Raw genomic sequence first — 20455 nt, forward strand, 5'->3', positions numbered from 1 at the left:
CAAGTGGGAGGGGGACATGAGAATGTACCCCAAAATCAGGGCATTCGGGGGGGCCATCAGTTGAACATCCAACTCTGGATTTTGGCTCAGGTCTTGAGCTCAGGGACGTGAAATCGAGCCCGCAGCAGGGCTCTGCGCTCAACGGGGAGTCTGCTTAAGCTTCTCTCTCCTTTACTCTCTGCTCCCACCCCCCTCGCACATGCACTCTCTAAATTAATACCTACATACATAAAATGTTTTAAAATATCAATAATATTGATAAACCTCCACCAAGACTGACACAGATTATAAGAGAAGGCACAGATTACCAGTCTCAGGAAAAAAAGGATATCACAACATGTCCTGTAGCCATTCGAAGAATAATCAGGAAATTCTATAAACAATGTTACTCTTATAATTCAACAACTTAGAAGGAATGGACCAATTCCTTGTAAACCAGAAACTACCCAAGCTTGAAAAAAATAGGTTATCTGAATTAATTCTGTATTGTAAAAGTCCCAGAAAAAAATAAGAAATATATCGGCTCATTTTGTTTCACTGGAGAATTTTAGCAAACATTTTTTAAAAGAATTAATACAGATTTTATGTGCCTACCAGAAAACAAAAACAAAAACAAAAACAAAACAAAAAAACAAAACAAAACAAAAAAGAAACTCTTACCAATTTATTTTATGAGGCCAATATTACCTTAATGTCAAACCCAGAAAATAACAGCATACACTAAAAAAAGAAGAAGTAAAAAGAACCCAAAACAACCCACTACAGACCAAAATATCTCATGAACATAGACATAAAAATCCTCAACAAAACTTCAACAGATTGAATCCAACAATGTATTAAAAAAAATGTACCACAACCAAGTGGAATTTATTTGGGGTATGCAAAGTGAGTTTAATATTCAAAAATCAATCACAGTGTAATCCATATCAAAAGTACAAAGAAGAAAAACCTACGATCCTGTCAAGTCATGCACAAAAAAGGACTTAACAAAATTTGACACGCATTAACAATAAAAACGCATAGTACCCCACAACTAGTGAGGAACTTTTTCAAGCCTCAGTCTACAAAAACCTGACATCATGCTTAATGGTAGAAGATTGAACTCCTTCCCTCTAACAACAAAGTGAGGTTGCTTGCTCTCACCAATCTTATCTGACATGGAACTGGACATTCCTACCACTGAAATAAAGCAAAAAAATAATGAAAGTTTTTAAAAATGCAGTTTAAAATACAGGAATACAGAAAAAATACAGGAAGAAAGAAAACTGTCTCAATTTGCAGGTAGCATAATTGTCTACATAAAAAGCTCTATAAAGACTTTACAAACACACACACACACAGAATCTACAAAAATGCCCCTAGAACCACTAAGTGAATTCAGTATGGTCATAGGATACAAGAACAATACAGAAAAATCTACTGCATTTCTATATACTGATCCTTAACAGGTAGAAACCAAAATTTAAAATGGAGTACAATTTACAGTTGCTCCCTACAAAATTAAATACTTAGGTATAAATTTTAACAAACCCTACTGTAGAGAGCCTATATGATAAAAACTATAAAATACTGATGAAAGACATCAAAGAAAATCTAGAAATCTACCAGGTTCATGGATTAGGAGACTCGGTGTAGTTAAGACATCAGTTCTCCCCAAATTGATCTAAGGTTACACATAATTCCTACCGAAACCTCAGCAAGTTCACTTGTAGATGTAAACAAGCCGATTCTAAAACTAATATGGGAAGGGGAAAGGCCTAAATTAGCCAAAAATTATTTTGAAAAACAGGAACAAAGTATGAAGCAATGGGTTCTTAAAATTGTCACCAAATCCATGACCCATCAGAGGAAAAATTGCTAGATGGGATTTCATCAAAATAAAAGGGTGAAGAGACAAATTATAGACTGGGAGAATACGTTTTTAAATCACATATCTGACAAACTCCTTGTGTCTAGAATATAGAAAGAGCTCTCAAAACTCAACATTAAAAAAAGTAATCTAATTAGGAAGTAGCCAAAGATGTACACAGACATTTCACCATCAAAGATATATGGATGGAAAATAAACACCTAAAAATATTCATCAGCATCATGAGCCATTACACAAATAAGAATGAGAACTGTAATGATATAGTATTATATATCTATCAGAATGGCTAATGGGGCACCTGGGTGGCTCAGTCAGTTAAGTGTCTGACTCTTAATTTCAGCTCAGCTTATGATCTCGGGGTTGTGAGATCAAGCCCTGCACTGGGCTCCAAGTCGGGGGTGGAGTCTGCTTAAGATTCTCCCACTCCCTCTTCTTCTGCCCCTCCCCCCAACTTGCACTTTCTCCCCCTCACACACAAATAAATAAGTAAGTTTTTAAAAAATAGGATGACTGAATAGTGTTAATATTGGCAGGGCTGCAGAGAAACTGGATCTTCCTCAAATTGCCAGTAAGAATGTAAAATGGTACAACCACTCTGGAAAATATCTTGGAAGTTATTTCAAAAGTGGATTTACTGAATAACCCAGCAATTGCACTACTGGACACATGTCCCAGGGAAATGAAGACTTAATTTCACTCAGGAACTTGCTTTCGTCAAAACAGCCCCAAACTGGAACTACCCATATCTCCTTCAAAGGCTAAAGGGGTTCCACAAACTGTGGTGTAGCCACACCATGGAATGGATTCAGCAATAACAAGGAAAGAACTACTGATACATGCAACAGCTTGAATGAACTCAAGGAAACGATTCTGCATGGAAAAGCCAGAGTCTCCAATTGGAGGTGAATGGTTCTGTTGATGTAACAACCATGAGACAAGATGGAAATGGGGAACAGGGGAGTGGTTACCAGAGATTAGGGCTGGGGGTTAGAGGTGGGTATGACTGTAAGAGAATAACATCAGAGAATCTTGTGGTATTGATACTATTGAGTATCTTGATTATGGTAGTGGTTCCCTAAGGCTACACATGTGACAAAATTGCATATAGCTACACACACACACACACACACACACACACACGGGTACTTGGAAGAGTAATGGTTTGTACCAATGCCACTCTGTTTTGATATTGGGCTGTAGCTGTGTTAAGATGTGAACATGGAGGGGAGGACACAACCTAGGGGAAGGGTACATGAGACTTCCCTATGCATTTCTTTGTCGTCTCCCATGAATCTACAATAATTTCAAGTTGAAAAGTTTTAAAGTATATCACAGAGAGACCTATACAGATAGTACAGGGAAGTAATATGTTTGAGTCTAAACTCTTGAGAAACCAATCGAGAGGAGATGTTATGAATTACACAGGTCATAGGTCCAACAAAAACAAAAAACAAACAACAACAAAAAAACATCAAAAACAGCAATCTTGAAAACAGATATGGAAAGAACCTCCTGCTACAGCCTCAGGAAAGGACCCCTCTAAGGTGAGCTTGGCCCTCGAGCTAGAGAGCAGAACCCGGAGGAGTGTACTTTCGCTCTGTATTTAGAGGTTCTTGAGTGGGACGTTTGTTCATACCACTGCAGGGTATGGCTAACGGCCTCAACAAAGTCTTACAATAGACGTGATCATCTTTACTAGCACATTCCATCACTAGAAGGTGCACTTTCTGATAGGACAGATCGTGTTTAAGGTCAAAAACCTTCAGAAAGAGAGGCATTTTCATAGAGCTGACCAACGGCCTTGAAAACTCAAGCTTCCATGGGGATGGCCTTTCCCTATGCTTGTGCTGCCTCTGTAGAACTTCGTGTGGTGACTTTTTTTTCCTTGCAATTCCCATTCCTCCCAAGCAGATGCTTTGTAAGGTGGTCATACCCCCAACTAGACAGGAGGTACTCTCACCACCCCACAGAGAGTAAAAGAAATAAGAGGGAGGCTAAGGGAGACGGTATCCTGCTTCACCAGGACCTGAGCACACTTAGGGATTTGGGCCAAAGTCCTAAAAAAGGTTCCTTTACCTCATTTTGCTTTCTATTTATATGCGACAGAATTGAGGTGTTGGGATACTGAGTCCTTACCAAATACCAGCATTCCATCTCTACTCCAGTTTTATAGTAGTGGTACTCCCAGGGATTTGCTGATTTGCTCAAGTCTATACAGAAAAGGCAAAAAATCCAGGTCCAGGGACCTCTCTGAACACCATAGGACCCCATCTGCCAAACACATTTGCGACACTCAATTTTCTGCCAACCAGTAATGTAAGAGGCTGAGTTCGAAGCTACTCATTCAATACAGATGGACTGACCTGATTATTTCAGGTCTCAGAACAGCAAGCACATGGCTCCCCCCTCCAAAGGGCTCTTCTTTCTAACAGTGATTCCCATAGTCAAGGCATTGCTCATCAGTCCAAAAATGAACCCCCCCTTCCCTGGAAATCTGTAAAGGGAAGTGTTTGGATTAAGATGACGATCTTGCCAACTTACGTGGAACTGGGCTGAGGTTGTTCAAATGCTTCTTTTGGAATTTTAAGGCCAGGGTTTCGCTTCCTGCCTATGGGGAGAGACACAAGGATAATGTCAAAATCACAGCGTAAGAGTGGGAACAGAGACACTGCAGCCGAAGCAAGGGGCTAGCCTGGGAATATGCAGCTCTCATCCCTCATGCAGAAAACCACGTCCCACCCAGGAGGTCTGTGAGTGCCGAGCACCCAAGCACCAGGCAGAGCACACCTTCCCCAAATGCAGACCATGCTCATGGATAAGGTTCTCGGTCATTTAAGGATGAAAATACCAGTATCAGGACGCTAACTCTCTTTACCCAGGAGAGCTGCCCTTTCCTCCCGGCTGAGAGGTGGTCATTCCAACTTCTCTGTTCTTTCTTGTACATAAGAAAATTTTTTTCCCTTTTTAATGTCAGTCTGATATCATCACCCTTATCTCAGTATCTTCCAATTCTCTCATTTGATCTGTAAACAACTGGTAGATTTAACTATGGAAGGAGAATAAACAATGCCTTCCCACTCTTCTGCCCGGACCGTATCTGTCAACGACTTGCCATAAGCAGAAACACCTAAAAGAGGGAGAGAGTAATATTTATTTACACTTTACCCTGTTTCAAAAAGGAATACGGTAACAGATGGGCTCGTGCAAGGAGGTGATCGCTTCTTCAGGGACCAGGTGGGAATGTAAGCCATGTGCTCACCCCTGGACTGAAACTACAGAGAGTTTGGCTCAAATAATTTTGCTGATGGATACAAAAGAACAGGCTGATGGGGCACCTGGGTGGCTCAGGTGGTTAAGCGTCCAACTCTTGATTTCGGCTCAAGGTCGTGTGATCGGGCTCAGCGCTGGGCGAGGAATCTGCTTAAGCTTCTCTCTCTTCCTCTCCTCTTGTGCCTCCTCCTCTCTGAGGAACAGACTGAGACATGCCCGCTCAGAAATCTGAGTAGCCTCTTAAGGACCCAAGATATTCCTCACTTAAGGAGATCCTGGGTGTCTTCATGCTTGGCAGGGGAAACCAAAGCAGAGCTGGCTAAGAACACTGACGGTTCTAACTTTTCTCCCTCCCCTCTTCTCTGCATCACTGGGGGTGAAATACAGCACTGACACCAGCCCTGGGCAAGGCCCGGGAGAGAGATTCTCAACACGCAAAAAGACTTGAGACATCAAAGACATCTTCTCCTTGCGGGAAGATGACATCCAAAGATGTCAGTGATGGCTCGACATCACAGAGCTAGCGATGACCGGGTCAGAATCAGAATCCAGGTCTCTAACACCCAGTCCGGAGCTCATTCCCCTATTCTACAATGGAAGTAGTTCAAGGATGACCAGAGAGAATGCTGGAAGGGGACCATGTGATGATGAGCTTTTAAAAACCCAGCTTACGTCCAGCACTTCACTCACCAAGTGACCTCCAGAGTCACTTTTCACCCGACCCTCGATATCCTCGACTATAAAAATGGGGAAATGATACTCATGCCTGCCTCACTGGGCTGGAGAGGAGAGCCATGAGCTATCACATATGGAAGAGCACAGACATGTCTTACGTAGCTGTTAATTATAATCACTTAGAGAACGAATCTGTACAGTCTCATTAAAAAAAGAAAATTCACTTAAGAAATTCATGAGCATAACTGGTCAGATTATCTCAGTCCAAGGTAATATGTAATTGACTCTTTTTTTCTACCCCTTCAAAATCCAGAATCAAGATCAATTCTGCCAAGCTGTATAAACCCACAGAAAAATATGCTTGGCAGTAACCAACACAGAGAAAGCCTTTCAGGTCCATCTCCATTGTCACAGGACTTCTCAGAGGTCTCCTCCTTTGGGCTCATCTACGTATTTTGTAAGATTCAAAACTCACTGTTCACTTTCCTCCTCCTGGAGTTCAGAGGGTCACTCAGAACATGTTACTAAATTAGCCGGTTACACGATACATACTGCCTTGTCCAGACATATGGTGGATATAGAGAGAGCTGTGCTACCTTACCCACAACAATGCTAAGGGCTGGGTCTGATGGTGAAAATCCCAATAGACGTGTGGCCCAATTCCAACAATTCCTCTCAATGGGCTTCAATCAAAGAGCTGGAGGATGCTATTTTAAACACCCTCATGAGGGATGCATGACAAATTCCATTTGTCCAGATGACTACATCCCTGTTCCAACACAGGTGACTGGTAATTCCAGTAATCCCAGCAGACACAACCCTGTCATCCTCTCTGTTAAAACAAAATAAAGGTAAAATATATTTTGCCTCTGAAAAAGGCTCCCCCGTTGCCACGTAAGCAAACCAAAAGCAAAAGTTACTCTGAAATTCCTACACCTCTCTCTTCTTCGTTTCTAAATCAGCTCTTACAAGAGAGATGGCCAGAGAGATAGCTATTTGTGGGGAAAACTGCCTTTGAAAAAGAGAGCAATGAATTATTCTACCCTAGCAACTGACGATTAACAACTCACGATTATACTATAACTCCACAAATCATTAAAACATCTCTGCAAAGAAAGAGTATGAAAGAGAGAGAGAGAGAGAAGCCCTTGGCACAGAGGCTAAAGGAATAAATGACTAAGACAAAAACAAAGTCCCCAAGATGTGAGAGAGAAGGCTCCTGCTTCTCTTCTGACACCAACAAGAAAAATACTTTCAGGAGACACACAAAACCCGGTTGAACGACATCATCAAAATCCACCCTGCCTTCATTTTCGACAGCGCATCAAATCAAAAATCACAGACACAGGCACCAAAATTCCATCATTCACTTACTTGCCCATCCCTGAAAGAGGAACCCAGTGAGAGGCCGGGAGTGACTCTGATGAGGTTTTCAAGGCGGCAGGCAGGGCTCACAGAACACCACCACATACCAGGCTTTCTTCCCTCAGCTCTGAAGACCACACTTCAGCAGAGAGAGGCAGCTTTGAAGAGACTCCGCCCTCCCAAGCATGGACTGCCGCAAACCTCTCGAGTTTATTGTTCCCAGCAAACCGCAACTTCACAAAGAAAGGTGAGTGGGTCCGTTTGGACACCGAGGTGTGACATTGATCGTGAATTAGACTTGGAAGAAAATACATCTCTAAGGCAATTCTGGACAGTCCTGCCTTTTCCAGCCTTTCTATAAATGCCTCTTTCATTTCTAAAGAGAAAGTACAACAATACGTGGTCAGTTTCCAGCTGTGTTGATTTCGAAGTAATCTGTTCCCCTAACAAGGCTACCAACATTTAACACCACGTTAAAAACAAAAACAAGGGGCACCTCAGTGGCTCAGTGGGTTAAACCTGTGCCTTTGGCTCAGGTCATGATCTCAGGGTCCTGGGATAGAGCCCCACATCGGGCTCTCTGCTCAGCAGGGAGCCTGTCCCCCCACCCCCCCACCCCACCTACTGCTCTGCCTACTTGTGATCTCTCTCTCTCTGTAAAAACAAACAAACAAAAGTATCAGGGGAAGCGATGTAAATAATACAGCACCGTGCTCAAATACGTGAATGGCCCTTTCCCCTGATAGTCTAAAGCAAATACAAAAAATAAATCAGAAAGCAGGCTCCGGGCTGGGTCCCTTGCTAGCAACAACCTTCTCGGAAGGACAGAACACCCGTGTGCTCCTACAGACCTCAACAAGCATGGCCCCCGGTTGGTGCCATCCGCACAGGGCAAGCCTCGTTGGCTTGAGCGAGCCCTTGCAGAGCTACATGACATCAGCCCCATGCCACACCCTGGCTTGTTTTCTCTGAAAACGGAGCCTCACCACCCACATATATTTGCAAACTTCATCTTAAAACCAAAGCTGGGGTCATGATAATCCTGGCCAGGAGCAAAAATGGCACCGGAAAACAAAAACCTTGCCAAGAGTTAATCAACATTTCCCAGGCTGCAGAAATGTTCGCTAGCCTCAACCATACTGAAAATGATGGGGTCCTTGAGACCTCTTGCTCAGTACCCACGCGGACAGCCTGGGCACAAAGAGCTTCTCTCATGTGTCTTATTACATAAAACAGAAGATGGTGCTCCGGAGCCAACCCAAACAGCAAGAGGATCCCCCGGGGTCCACAGAAGGTGGCATCGTGAGGATAGGCGGATGCCTACCTATTGGTCAGCTTGGCCCAGAGGTCGGGGGGTCATGATGATGAGGGTTTATGATTATTGCTACAGCTTTACAAAAGGCTGGCATGGCTTCCAGCGCCAAATTTATTTTCAAAATCTCTTTCCCAATGTGAATGGGATTTCCAGCCAAGTCCCTGGCAACCTAGAGGCCTTGGCTGCCCTCTCCTTAATACTCGCATCTAGGCTCAAGTCCCAGGGGCGGCTGGCACTGCAATGGGCAGGGGAGTGTTATTAAATGTTATTAAATTGCGATGATCAGATGCAAAGCAACGAACAGGGAGGGACCAGGGGGAGGGAGTGCAGGAAGGAAGCCCGCTTGGCCACAGCAAGGACTCAGATGCTCCTGTTCCCTCCAACCACTGGATCTCACCTACCACTGAGACTCCAGCCAGCATGCCAACGTTCTGCACAATCACATAAAATTTGGAGAAAGAAAGCTGACAAGCTCAGGTTAAAATGTGCAGTCATTTGGATTTCAAAGAGGGAAAGGGATTTCCTAGGACCTTGCCTTTTAAGTTTTGTGTTGCCTCTGCTTAGAAAGCTCTAGCCCTCTTGCAGATAGGAGCCCAGACTTCCATACCCAGCTCTTCTATCCCACGCCCCACAGAACCCTCCCAGACCTTCCTGAACATTCCTTGTAGGTCACAGTCCACACCTCCAGCTTTCACATTTCAGCATCTCACGCAGGATGTGAACTCAGTGCACTTTACGGAACCTCTGACATTTTAGTTTAAAATGTCCACTCCATCTCTATTGATGGGGAGGCTTTCGCCTCTGGAAAGACAGTATGAATGTTCCTCAAGAACCTAAAAATAGAACTAGCCTACAATCCAGTAATTGCACTATTGGGTATTCACCTAAAGACTACAGACACATCAATTTGAAAGGATATACGCACCCCTATGTTTATCGCAGCATTATTTACAATAGCCAAGTTATGGAAGCAGCCCAATTGTCCATCAATGGATCAAAGGATAAAGAAGATGTGGCATATATACACCAATGGATAAAGAAGACGTGGCGTATATACACACATAATGGAATACAATTCACCCATATGAAAGAATGAAATCTTGCCATTTGTAACCACATGGCTGGCGCTAGAGAGTATAATGCGAAGTGAAATAAGTCACAGATATCCCTCATTTGTGGAATTTAAGAAAAAAAATAAAGGGGGAAAAGAGAGAAAGGTACAAACCAAGAAACAGGCCCTTCACTAAAAGAACAAACTGACGGTTACCACAAGGAAGGTGGGAGAAATTGGTGGTGGGGATGAAGGAGGGCACTCGTGATGAGTACTGAGTAATGTATAAAATTATCGAAACACGGTATTGTACACTTGAACCAATGTTAACACTGTACATCAGCTATACTGGAACTAAAATTCTAGAATTTAATAAATTTAAAAAAAACTAACCACTTAAAGCATTTTTTAAAATGTCCAATCTGTCTCAAATGGATCTCCACGACTATCTTCCATGTACATTCCTCATACCAAGTCTCGTAATCCCACATTCCTTTATGGTTGCCTTTCTGTAGTTATTTCTGCACTGATGACTTGTTTAGCACCTATCTTCCCAATACACGTTCCATCACAGCATCGATTCTGCTCAGTGCCTGCACATCCTAAATGGTTGCTGACCGAATATTTGTTCTTCTCCCAACTGTTTTGAACATTAGTATTGAGCCCTTCAAGAAAGAAAGAATGAAAGAAGAAAGGAAGGGAGGGGGGAAGGAAAGAAAGAGACAGGAGTAAAAATAGCACAAACTGAACACCAATAGACCTCATTTTAAATCCGAGTTATGCCCCTTATTAACCTGAAAAACGTTTCTTAAACTGTTTCCACAACCCGCTAATGGGAGATGAGAGACTCAAATCACTGAAAGGATCAGCAGCCATAACATGTGTGAAGACATCTAGCAGAGTCTCTCATATAACAGGTGTCCAATAGGTACTAGTTTCTTTTCTCCATTCCATGTTTATTCTTCTATTTTTTTTTTTTTTAATATGAGCTAAATAGAATGTTCCCTGTACGGGCAGCTTATATCTTCAGATGTCCTCCTCTCTGTTCTTCCTCTCTTATGTTGTTTATGTTAATTACATTTTTCAAACATCTCATCAACTTGGAACCATCTTCTCTTGCTTCCCACTGACCATGGGAATGATTTCAGCTCCCCAAACTCGGGATCTCTAGCAGTGAGGCTTCCGAATCTATGTCTTTCTTTATCAAGGACTTCTTTTTTGAGAGCAGTTTTCAGTTCACAGCAAAATTGAAGGGAAGGTACAGAGATTTTCCCTAGAACCTAGACCCTCACACATCCATAGCCTCCCCATAATCGACATCCCCCACCAGATTGGTGCATTTGTTACAACTGATGAATTTACTGATGTATCATTTTCACCCCAAAGCCCATAGTTTACATTGGGTTTCATTCCTGCTGTTGTACATTCTATGGGTTCAGACAAATGTATACTGAGATATATGACATATACTGACATATACAGACATGTCTGGATATCATTATAGCCTCACTGTCCTAAAACTCCTCTGTGCTTTGCCTATTCACCGCCCCCCAACCCCTAGCAACCACTGATATCTTTCTACCATCTCCATAGTTTTGCCTTCTCCAGAACTTCATATAATTGGAATCATACCAACTGGCTTCTTTCACTCCGTGATATTCCTTTAAAGTTCTTTCATGTCTTTTCACAGCTTAATGGCACATTTCTTCTTAGCATTGAATAATATTCCATTGTCTGAGTGCACCATAGTTCATTAATCTGTTCATCTACTGACAGGCATTTTGTTGCTTCCAAGTTTTAGCAACTATAAATAAAGCTCCCAGAAACATCTGTGTGAAGGTAAAGCAACATGTCTCCTTTTCACCGCTTCTTTCTAGATGATGACACGGTCACTTCCCGCCCGTTCCTGGTACTCCCGCCCACACACACACCCCCAATCAGATCTTTGTGGCTAAGAAGAAATTCCAAATGAAGTTCCTCACTAGGCTATCTCTATCTTTGAGCCAAAACTGTTAATAATTCACCCAAGAAGACACTGCAAGGAGCAAAAAAGATCATGAAGCTACAAATTCTTCTTTGAAAGGGTCAGGGGATAAGAAAAACCAGTTCCTATATTATCAGAGTAGATGTGATAAGACACTATAAATACCACATCATAAATACACAGGAGGCTCAAAGCAGGAGAGCAAAATGTAAAAAAAAAGAAAAAAAAAGATCTCACAGGGCAAGTGGTATTTTAGGTGGTCCTTTGATCACTGGTAGAATTTAAGGGTACACGAGAATTGACTGGACTCATAGGTCTTCTTTTTCCATATTTAAATGTTTCCATTATAAATTTTTAAAGAATAATGGGTAATATTTTGACAACCAGAACATGGAAATGCAACTGTGAGATTCTAAGAAGAAAAAGGATGAGCTCCCAGGGGTGGTGAGAAGGCCTTGTCTATACTCAAAGAACTTGTGACTTGTCTACTTTAGACAAAATGAAGGATGGTAGTACAGAGAAGCTAAAAGCATAGAATCAAAGACAGAATGACCAAAACTAATAATCTTCAAATTTCAGATTTAAGAAGAGGAGTCCTCTGTGTTGTTCCATTGAGGAGATCATGTCATGTCATCTACATTTCAAAAAAATAAAAATAAATGTAACAAGATGAATCTAATATCTGCAGAATATTTTGAAAGTGTGATACACACACACACACACACACACACACACACATACATCTTGTGTTTTAAGCTTCCAGGTGTTGCTCATGTTTTCCCTAGAATGCTGTCATCCCCTGTCTGGTCAACTTTAACACTAAGTTCTCCTCCAGGGAGCCTCCCATAAAAACACACAGAATAATGGGGCACCTGGGTGGCTCAGTGGGTTAAGCTTCTGCCTTCAGCTCAGGTCATGATCTTAGGGTCCTGGGATCAAGCCCCACGTTGGGCTCTCTGCTCAGTGGGGAGCCTGCTTCCCTCTCCCCCTCTGCCTGCCTCTCTGCCTACTTGTGATCTCTCTCTCTGTCAAAAACACACAGAATAAAGGCTCCTCATCTGTGTGGTCGCAGTAGTCTGGACATATCTTTAATGGCCCCCTTCCCAAATGGACTGACTGAACCCATCTACTCACTCATGCCTTGCACCTGACTACAAGCTCTTCAAGGCCATCCCCCATGTCCCACCCATGGACAGGGCAAGCGCTACACCCAAGAAGTATGAGGCAGTGACCACAGCCATCTGACTGATGAATACAACACTTACACTTTATGGAGACAAAACCTCTAGGCTTTGGTAACTTACTGGATTAGAGGTGCAGACGATCAGAAGACAAGTGGTAATAGTAGCAGTAACAGTCGTGGCAGTCACAGTTATAGTTGCAATTTGGCTTTTCCAGACTTCCATGATATTAAGTGAAAGAGGAGAGTCAGGCCCATTGGGGAGGGTGATGGGGAGAAGGCAGATTAGGAGTTCTAAAACAGACGTGTTAAATACAACATGTGTGTGTGGGGGGGGGGGGCTTGTGACAGATTTCAGGCAGATGAGTGGAGCGTAAAGCAGAGGTGGGGGGAGGAAATAGGCAGATCTGGTGACAAACAGAAGTAGAGAGTTGAATGAGAGACCCGGAAACAAAAAGGAGCAGGAGAATGGAAGGCAGTGAAGGCAAGAACGTTCTGACAGAATGAGACGCGAAGGAAGAATCAGTGAAAGATACAAAGAATTGCTAGATGTGTCGAAAAGGAATCAGCCCACCTGTTCAGAGCAGCACCATCAACTCACCCGGAAGTGGTCCTGTCTTCAAAGAATGAAAGCACTCCGAGACCCTTCTTACAATGGGATTGATGCTCTCCCTCTCTCTCTCTCTTTTTTTTTTAAGACCAGGTCGACCTGAACTCTGTTTTTTCCACGTTAACAATCTGATGCTAACTATGTGTTTGTGAAAGAACTTATAAGCAAATCAAGGCCAATGCCCTTGACTTGTGATCTGGGCCCAGGGTGAAGGTGGGAGGCAGGCAGTGGTTAGGTGGGGAATCCCCAGTGTCCGCACTCGTACTCCTCATTTCTGTGTTGCTTCATTCATGAGTCTTTATTGAAAGGAAATGTACTCACACGAGTGTTAAATAAAATACCCCTTTAAAATATGGCAACAGGTTGCTAAGAAATTTAGCAATGTGTTTGGACTTTTCAAAATGGTGGACCAAGTTTTGGTTAAGATTTAAAATTAGCACTCCTATGTTAGAGATAAATACTGAAATGTCTCCAAATGAAATAATAGGGTTGGCGGGTTTGCTCAAAAGAATATGGTGGAGGGGATTTGTGGTGGGTGGTGGAGATATAGAGGAAATTAGATTAGCCATGAGTTGGTAACTGTCAAAACTGAGCGATGGATACATGGTGGCTCATTGTACCATGTACCTTTGAATCTGTTTGAAATTTCCCAAAATATAAAGATTTTCTTAAATATCTACTGAATTACACAAAACTCTCCTTTAATACTTAAAATGGAGGGATAGTGAGTAAGAGGGTTGAATTTTTTTTCTTGGGAGAAATGAATTATTTTTCCCCCCTGGTCCAAGGTTACACTTTTAATAGCACTGTGATCACCTCCCTTCTAGGCAAGGAAAACTACAGAGGAGTAACTCTGACCCAACCAAACTGCATGAAGACTAAGAGATGCGAAGAAATACAGAGGAGAGTTCTTTGTCTGTAAAACCCTTCTTAGGGTTACCAAGGTAGAATCTACCCTGCCTCTCTCCCAATTTCATCCCATTTCTCCTGTTGAGCTATGATCTGCCATGATGCCATTAACCCATGAGGTAAGGTACACCTTAAAAAGAGGCCTCAGAAATTCACCTCTGTAAGAATGTGTTTTATTAGCTTACATAATGCCCTTTTTTAATAAAAACTCTTAGGAAAAAAACGTGTGTCATCAATGATTAGAAGAGTTGAGGGGAGCCTGGGTGGCTCAGTGGGTTAAAGCCTCTGCCTTCAGCTCAGGTCATGATCTCAGGGTCTTGGGATGGAGCCCCGCATCGGGCTCTCTGCTCAGTGGGGAGCCTGCTTCCCCCTCTCTCTGCCTGCCTCTCTGCCTGCTTGTGATCTCTGTCTGTCAAATAAATAAATAAAATCTTTAAAAAATAATAATAATAATTAGAAGAGTTGGCTTCTCCTATATAAATGATCAACCTCTGCCTATGGATGATGTGAATGTTTTTCTTTGTGCTTGCTTCCTTGGGTTGATGGCTAAAAAGCTTACAGCCAAACTGGGACTCATGTTTATATTCATGTCTCAGTAGGTATTTTTTGTTTGTGTCTTTAATAACATTTTATTCTGGAACATCTTACATACATGTGAAAGTAAACAAGACAGTCATGATCAATCCACATGAACCCAATCCTTAGCTTCAACAAATATCAACTCATGGCCAATTTTGTTTCATCTATAGCCAGCCCATCTCCCAGATATCAAATCATTTCATCCATAAATATTATCAAATATCCCCAAAAGAAATTGGCTGTTTTTTTAGAAAAAGATTTTCTTTATTTATTTGAGAGAGAGAGAAGGAGGAAGAGAGCAAGCATGAGTGGGGGGAAGGGAAGAGCAGAGCGGGAGAGAGAGAGAATCTTAAACAGACTCCATGCTGCCTGCAGAGCCTGACGTGTGGCTCAATCCCATGACCCTGAGATCATGACCGGAGCTGAAACCAAGAGTCAGACACCCACCAACTGAGCCACTCAGCCCCAGAAACTGATTATTAAAAAACAAACAAACAAACAAACAAACCACACACACACACACACACACACACACACACAGCATAATTACATGCAAATGAATAAGTAATTTCTTCCTATCTATTCAGTGTTCAAAACTCTAATGGTCTCATAAATATCTCAAATATTTTTAGATTATAATGTGTTCAATCAGGATCAAAATTAGGTCTATGTTTTATGATGGCTTGATAAAGTTTCTTGACTCTCTTTATCTATTAGCTCTCTCTCCATTTCTTTCTGTCTGCCCCTCCCTGTGCATGAAATTGTTTTGTTGAAGAAATCTGGTCATTTGTTCTATAAAGTTTTCTACTGGATGTTGCCAATCAGATCCCCTACTGATACACACACTCCTCTGTACATTAGAGCATGACCAGATTCAAACTGGACTTTTTTGCTTGGCAAGACTCCCTCACAGGTGGTCTCGTTTACTTTGTATTCATGCTAAATTGCTGCCTTATACACATCCTCATGAACTCTCTTAAACTCCTGACGGAAAAAGGAAGAAATAAATAAATAATCCTTCAACAACACTTGGTATTCAACAAAATTTTTCATCTTTGTCAATTTGATAAGTAAACAAGAGTACTTTGTTGTTTTTAATTACATTTTTAAAATATTTAATAAAGCTGAGTATTTTTATATGTCTACTGATACCTGTATTTTTCTATGAACTGCCTGTTCAAAATATTAGCTCATTTTATATTATTGTTATTATTTTAATTGAAGAGAAGACATTACCCTTTGGTAGTTTTTGTTGCAACATGCGCACACACACACACACACACATCTGGGGTTATTTCCCTTATGGATTATACAAATTAAAAATTCTATATTCCTTTATGGCCTCGGCATTTTTATAAAGCAGGAAAATCATTTCCTCTTCTCCAAATGGCTAGATAGCTGTCCCCATACCACCTGTTAATCTGCCCATTTGTTCCTCCACCAATTTTATACATCATGTTTTTAAGACAAGGGTAGGGAGGGCCAGAGGAAGGGAGAGAGAAGGAATTCTAAGCAGGATCCACACCCAGCACAGAGCCGGACATGGGACTCAATCCCAGGACCTTGACCTCAGGACCTGAGCCAAAATCAAGAGTCAGACACCTAACCAGCTGGGCCAGCCAGGTGCCCCATACACCTATTTAATACATATACCTCTTCTATAAGTTCATCGGCTTTCCATATCAAAAAATAATTAAATATGACAGTCATTGCAGACATCTTCACTTGATTCTGACTTAAAAAAAACTCTTTCAGGGGCCTCTGTCTTGCTCATTCAATGGAGCATGTGACTCTCGATCTCAGGGTTGTAAGTTCAAGCCCCACACTGGGCATGGAATGTTCTTAAAATTTTAAAAAGTTTATAAAACAAGAAAAAGAAAACTTTCTAGGCTTACTCCATAAAGGAATGACGCTGAGCTTAGATTCAGTTTGGTTGAAGAAGTATATGACTACACACATTTTGGTGAGTGAAGTAAGGTAATAATGGTTCCCAAGATGTGCCCATATCCTAATCCTTGGCACCTGTGCACCATTACCATGGTAACAATTTTGCAGATGTGATTAAATTAAGGATCTTGTGATAAGGAGATTATCCTGGATTAACCAGCTGGGCCCTACATGCCATCAGAAGTGCCCTTACAACAAAGATGGAAGGGGAGGTTAGACTCACCCAGAGAAGATGGAGGTCAAGCCTGGGAGAAAGGAGCCACAGGCTGAGAGGTGCTGAGGAATGTGTCAGCTCCCAGCAGCTACATGAGGCAAGGAAAGGATTCTCCCCCCAGAGTCTCTGCAAGGGGGCCTGGCCCACCCACACCTTGATTTCATACTTTTGGCCTTCCAAGTGTGACAGAATAAATTTCTACTGTTCTCAGCAACCAAGTTTGCACTAATTTGTTACAGCAACTACAAGAAACTAATACAGTGAATTATTAGAAATGGACACTGGCGTCTGAGTGGCTCAGTCAATTGGGTGTTGGACTCTTGGTTTCAGCTCAAGTCCTGATCTCAGGGTCCGGGGACTGAGCCCCACATCAGGCTGTGTGCTGAGCGTGGAGTCTGCTTAAGATTCTTTCTCCTCTCCCTCTGCCCCTCCCCCTGCTCACACTTGCTCTCTCTCTCTCTCTCAAATAAATTAATTTTTTTTAAAAAGAAAGAAATGGATACTGAATTTTATCAATTTATCTCTCAAAACGTATCCCATGTCTCTCCTACCACACCCACGCTGCTCTCTACCAAATATATGTCTCACTTTTCCTTTTCTCTTACCCCTTCATTTCCTTCTCAACTGTTTCTGCCACTATCTCCAAAGCATCTTGTGACCCTACAATGCCACTGGTGATAGAAACACCTAGAAGGTCTTAACCTGACGATAGAAGGGGTCAAGACAAGCAACACTGAGACGTTAATTGCAAACTAGAAGAAACGGGTATGGGGAGATGGAGCCATCCTCCTCCTCAGTGGGTGCCCTTTACTGGAACAAAGGAGTTGATTTGACCTCCTTCCAATTCTTTCTAACTCAATGACATCTCAGAGGAAAACTAAGAAATGCAGCTCTTTCCCCCGGCCTGTGGCACATTCTGGAATCCCGTATGCCACCCCTGCCAACAAGAAACAAGAAACCATGGCCAAAGCAGTACCAAAAACCTATGGCAGGATCCTTCACCTTGACACTCCAACCCTCCATCCTGAAAGAGCTCAATAGGATCCTCTGCACCAGGCTTGTTTCTGCAAGATCTCGTCACCTTCTTTCCAGGGAGGCTGGGGGGTCCTGGGGGTCGTGTTTTGCAAGCCACAGCCTGGCCAAAGACCGTGATGGGCTCTGCCTTTTGGTCTGCCCCGTCCTCTCGTGGCTTTAGCACATCTCCCACTGGTGACACTCCAGGTGAGAGGTTCCTAAGGGTCCCATAGCTTCCAAAAGACCAATAGCTTCGAGAAAACCACAACGTTTAAATGTGATTTTTCTGAGAATAGAATACTAATCTACAAAAGCCAACAACTTAATTTCAAATCAGAGTTCTTTATGCTAATCTACTCATACGGCAAACCTAATGATTTCAGATCCTGTGGGGCCCTGAAGGGAAAATTCCACAGTCCCATAGAAAGACGAAGGCTCTCCATTTTTTTACTCCTGGATAAACCTCTATCACCATAATTAACAAGTATTGCTTCGGGCAGTGCTATGAGTCAGGCTGTCAAAAGCAGTGGAGTTCTCTAGTCTTGGGTGGTAAGTCCAGAAATCTTTCCAGACAGTCACCTTGAAACATGTACATCAGTTAATCTGTAAGACTCAGCAGCACCCCCCTCAAAAAAAGTAAAAATTCTTTACTGCACAGGGGGAATGTTCCACCTTCCTATGTGATCAGACATGTGAGTCAAATGGAGGAGGGGGTGGGCAGGCCCTGGGTAGCTCAGTCCGTAGAGCGTCTGCCTTCAGCTCAGGTCATGATCCCAGGGTCCTGAGATCGAGCCCTGTGTCAGCAGGGGAGTCTGCTTCTCCCTCTCCCTCTGTCCCTTCCCCCCTGCTTGTGTTTGCACCCTCCCTCTGTCTCTCTCTCTCTCTCTCTCAAATAAGTAAATAAAATCTTTAAAAAGGAAAATAAATAAATAAATACACACTAGGATGTCTCATTCACACCGTTGCCTCTGGGTGTCCTTAAGCTGGCTTTAATGGCTCACCAAAACACTCTGAGGAGATGACTTAAAATGATCCTTAGAGGCACTGATTTTACAAAACTAAGCAGAGATTCTTACTGGACTGACTTCAGTTGACTATTGCTGATAGCAATTCTCACAAGCCTTGATTATTGGAGTACAGTCAGAAGGACTGGGGGGCACGCTGGTCCAACTAAGTTATAGAAGGCCCGGTTGGAAGACCCCTCCCCATGACCCTGGGGGAAGGAGGCCAAGCAGGAAGGGACTAAGCGTAGTGCTCACGGGCGGTAAAACCTTGAGAAGGTATTCATCCTAGCCCCAACGTTAAAATGGGAGTATTAGCATCGACCTTATTGCAATAACATGAGCTAAGCATGACAGACAGCGCCAGTGGATAAAAGCATGTTGGATACGAGGATGCTAAAAATTGCCAGGTCAGGCTATGCTGCTGGTTTTGGCAGGTGCTTCCTTATTAACAAGTAGCTGCTTGTGAGAATAATAAAAGCAACGAATCCTTACTGAGAAGTTCCTATGAGCGAGGCACGGGTGTCAGCTTTGCACATAAACTTTTTTTTTTTTTTTGGTAAAGATTTTATTTATTTATCTGACAGACAGAGATCACAAGTAGGCAGAGAGGCAGGCAGAGAGAGAAGAGGAAGCAGGCTCCCAGCTGAGCAGAGAGCCCGATGTGGGGCTCGATCCCAGGACCCTGGGATCATGACCTGAGTCGAAGGCAGAGGCTTTAACCCACTGAGCCACCCAGGCGCCCCTGCAGATAAACTCTTAATGTACTGATCAGTACCACTGCATGGGAAAAATATTACTGCCTCTATTTCGAGGCCCCTGTCCAGATACATGGAGCGTTACAGACCTCAGAAGCCAACTTTCCCATGTAATATTACAGTATTCAGTCCTTTGATCACAATTACTTCTCATCACAGGTCTAGTTCTATTAGCTTATAGAAGGATTATTGCTGAACTGCGTCCAGACTATGCACAAAATCTGGGCTCCTGAAGTAAAAGTTCTGGGTCAAATTCTCCGTGCAGCCTGTCTACCCCTATGCCTGGAGGTCTTGAGATAACAAACACAGGTTATAAAGCTGTTTACCGGGAACTACTGTGACATGACCTGAGGTCTATCAGGAGATCAAGACTCAACTGAAAATCTATATATATATTGCCATGAACTTTGTCCAAAACATTTCACTGAACCTTTCTGGACTTTGGTTCCCCTGATTCTAACATGGAAAAAAATTCCATCAATAAAACTAGCTGATTTTTCTCATTAAATGGTATTTGGAGGAGCACGCCACCCATTTCATTCTTGATGTCACCAAGTTTTCTATTGGGTGATAGCTCTGTGGTATGTTTGTAAACTCGCACCGATTCCCTAAGGGCTTCTGATAAAATTGATAAGCCTATCTCCTACCTGACATAAATTACTCCAGCAGGAGGGTAATGGTCAAGTGACTATTTGAAACCGGTCACTGTGGCT

General features: G+C 42.6%; 1 protein-coding gene across 5 annotated transcripts in view; it reads right to left on the reverse strand.

Annotated features, from left to right (window-relative positions):
• The window catches only part of MAP2K6 (mitogen-activated protein kinase kinase 6), a 117286-nt gene that overhangs the window by 38198 nt on the left and 58633 nt on the right, over positions 1-20455 (reverse strand). For 2 of the 5 annotated variants that reach the window (XM_032870745.1, XM_032870744.1), the window contains exon 2: positions 4412-4478. In XM_032870745.1, the coding sequence (XP_032726636.1) occupies positions 4412-4478 (67 nt within the window). Of the gene's footprint in view, positions 1-4411; positions 4479-6416; positions 6488-7189; positions 7296-13311; positions 13331-20455 lie in introns of those variants that run through there. The other 3 variants (XM_032870749.1, XM_032870747.1, XM_032870748.1) reach the window with 3 other exon arrangements.

Source organism: Lontra canadensis, unplaced genomic scaffold, assembly GCF_010015895.1.
Source record: "Lontra canadensis isolate GAN:19392208 unplaced genomic scaffold, GSC_riverotter_1.0 scaffold41, whole genome shotgun sequence".
Classification (NCBI taxonomy): Eukaryota; Metazoa; Chordata; class Mammalia; order Carnivora; family Mustelidae; genus Lontra; species Lontra canadensis.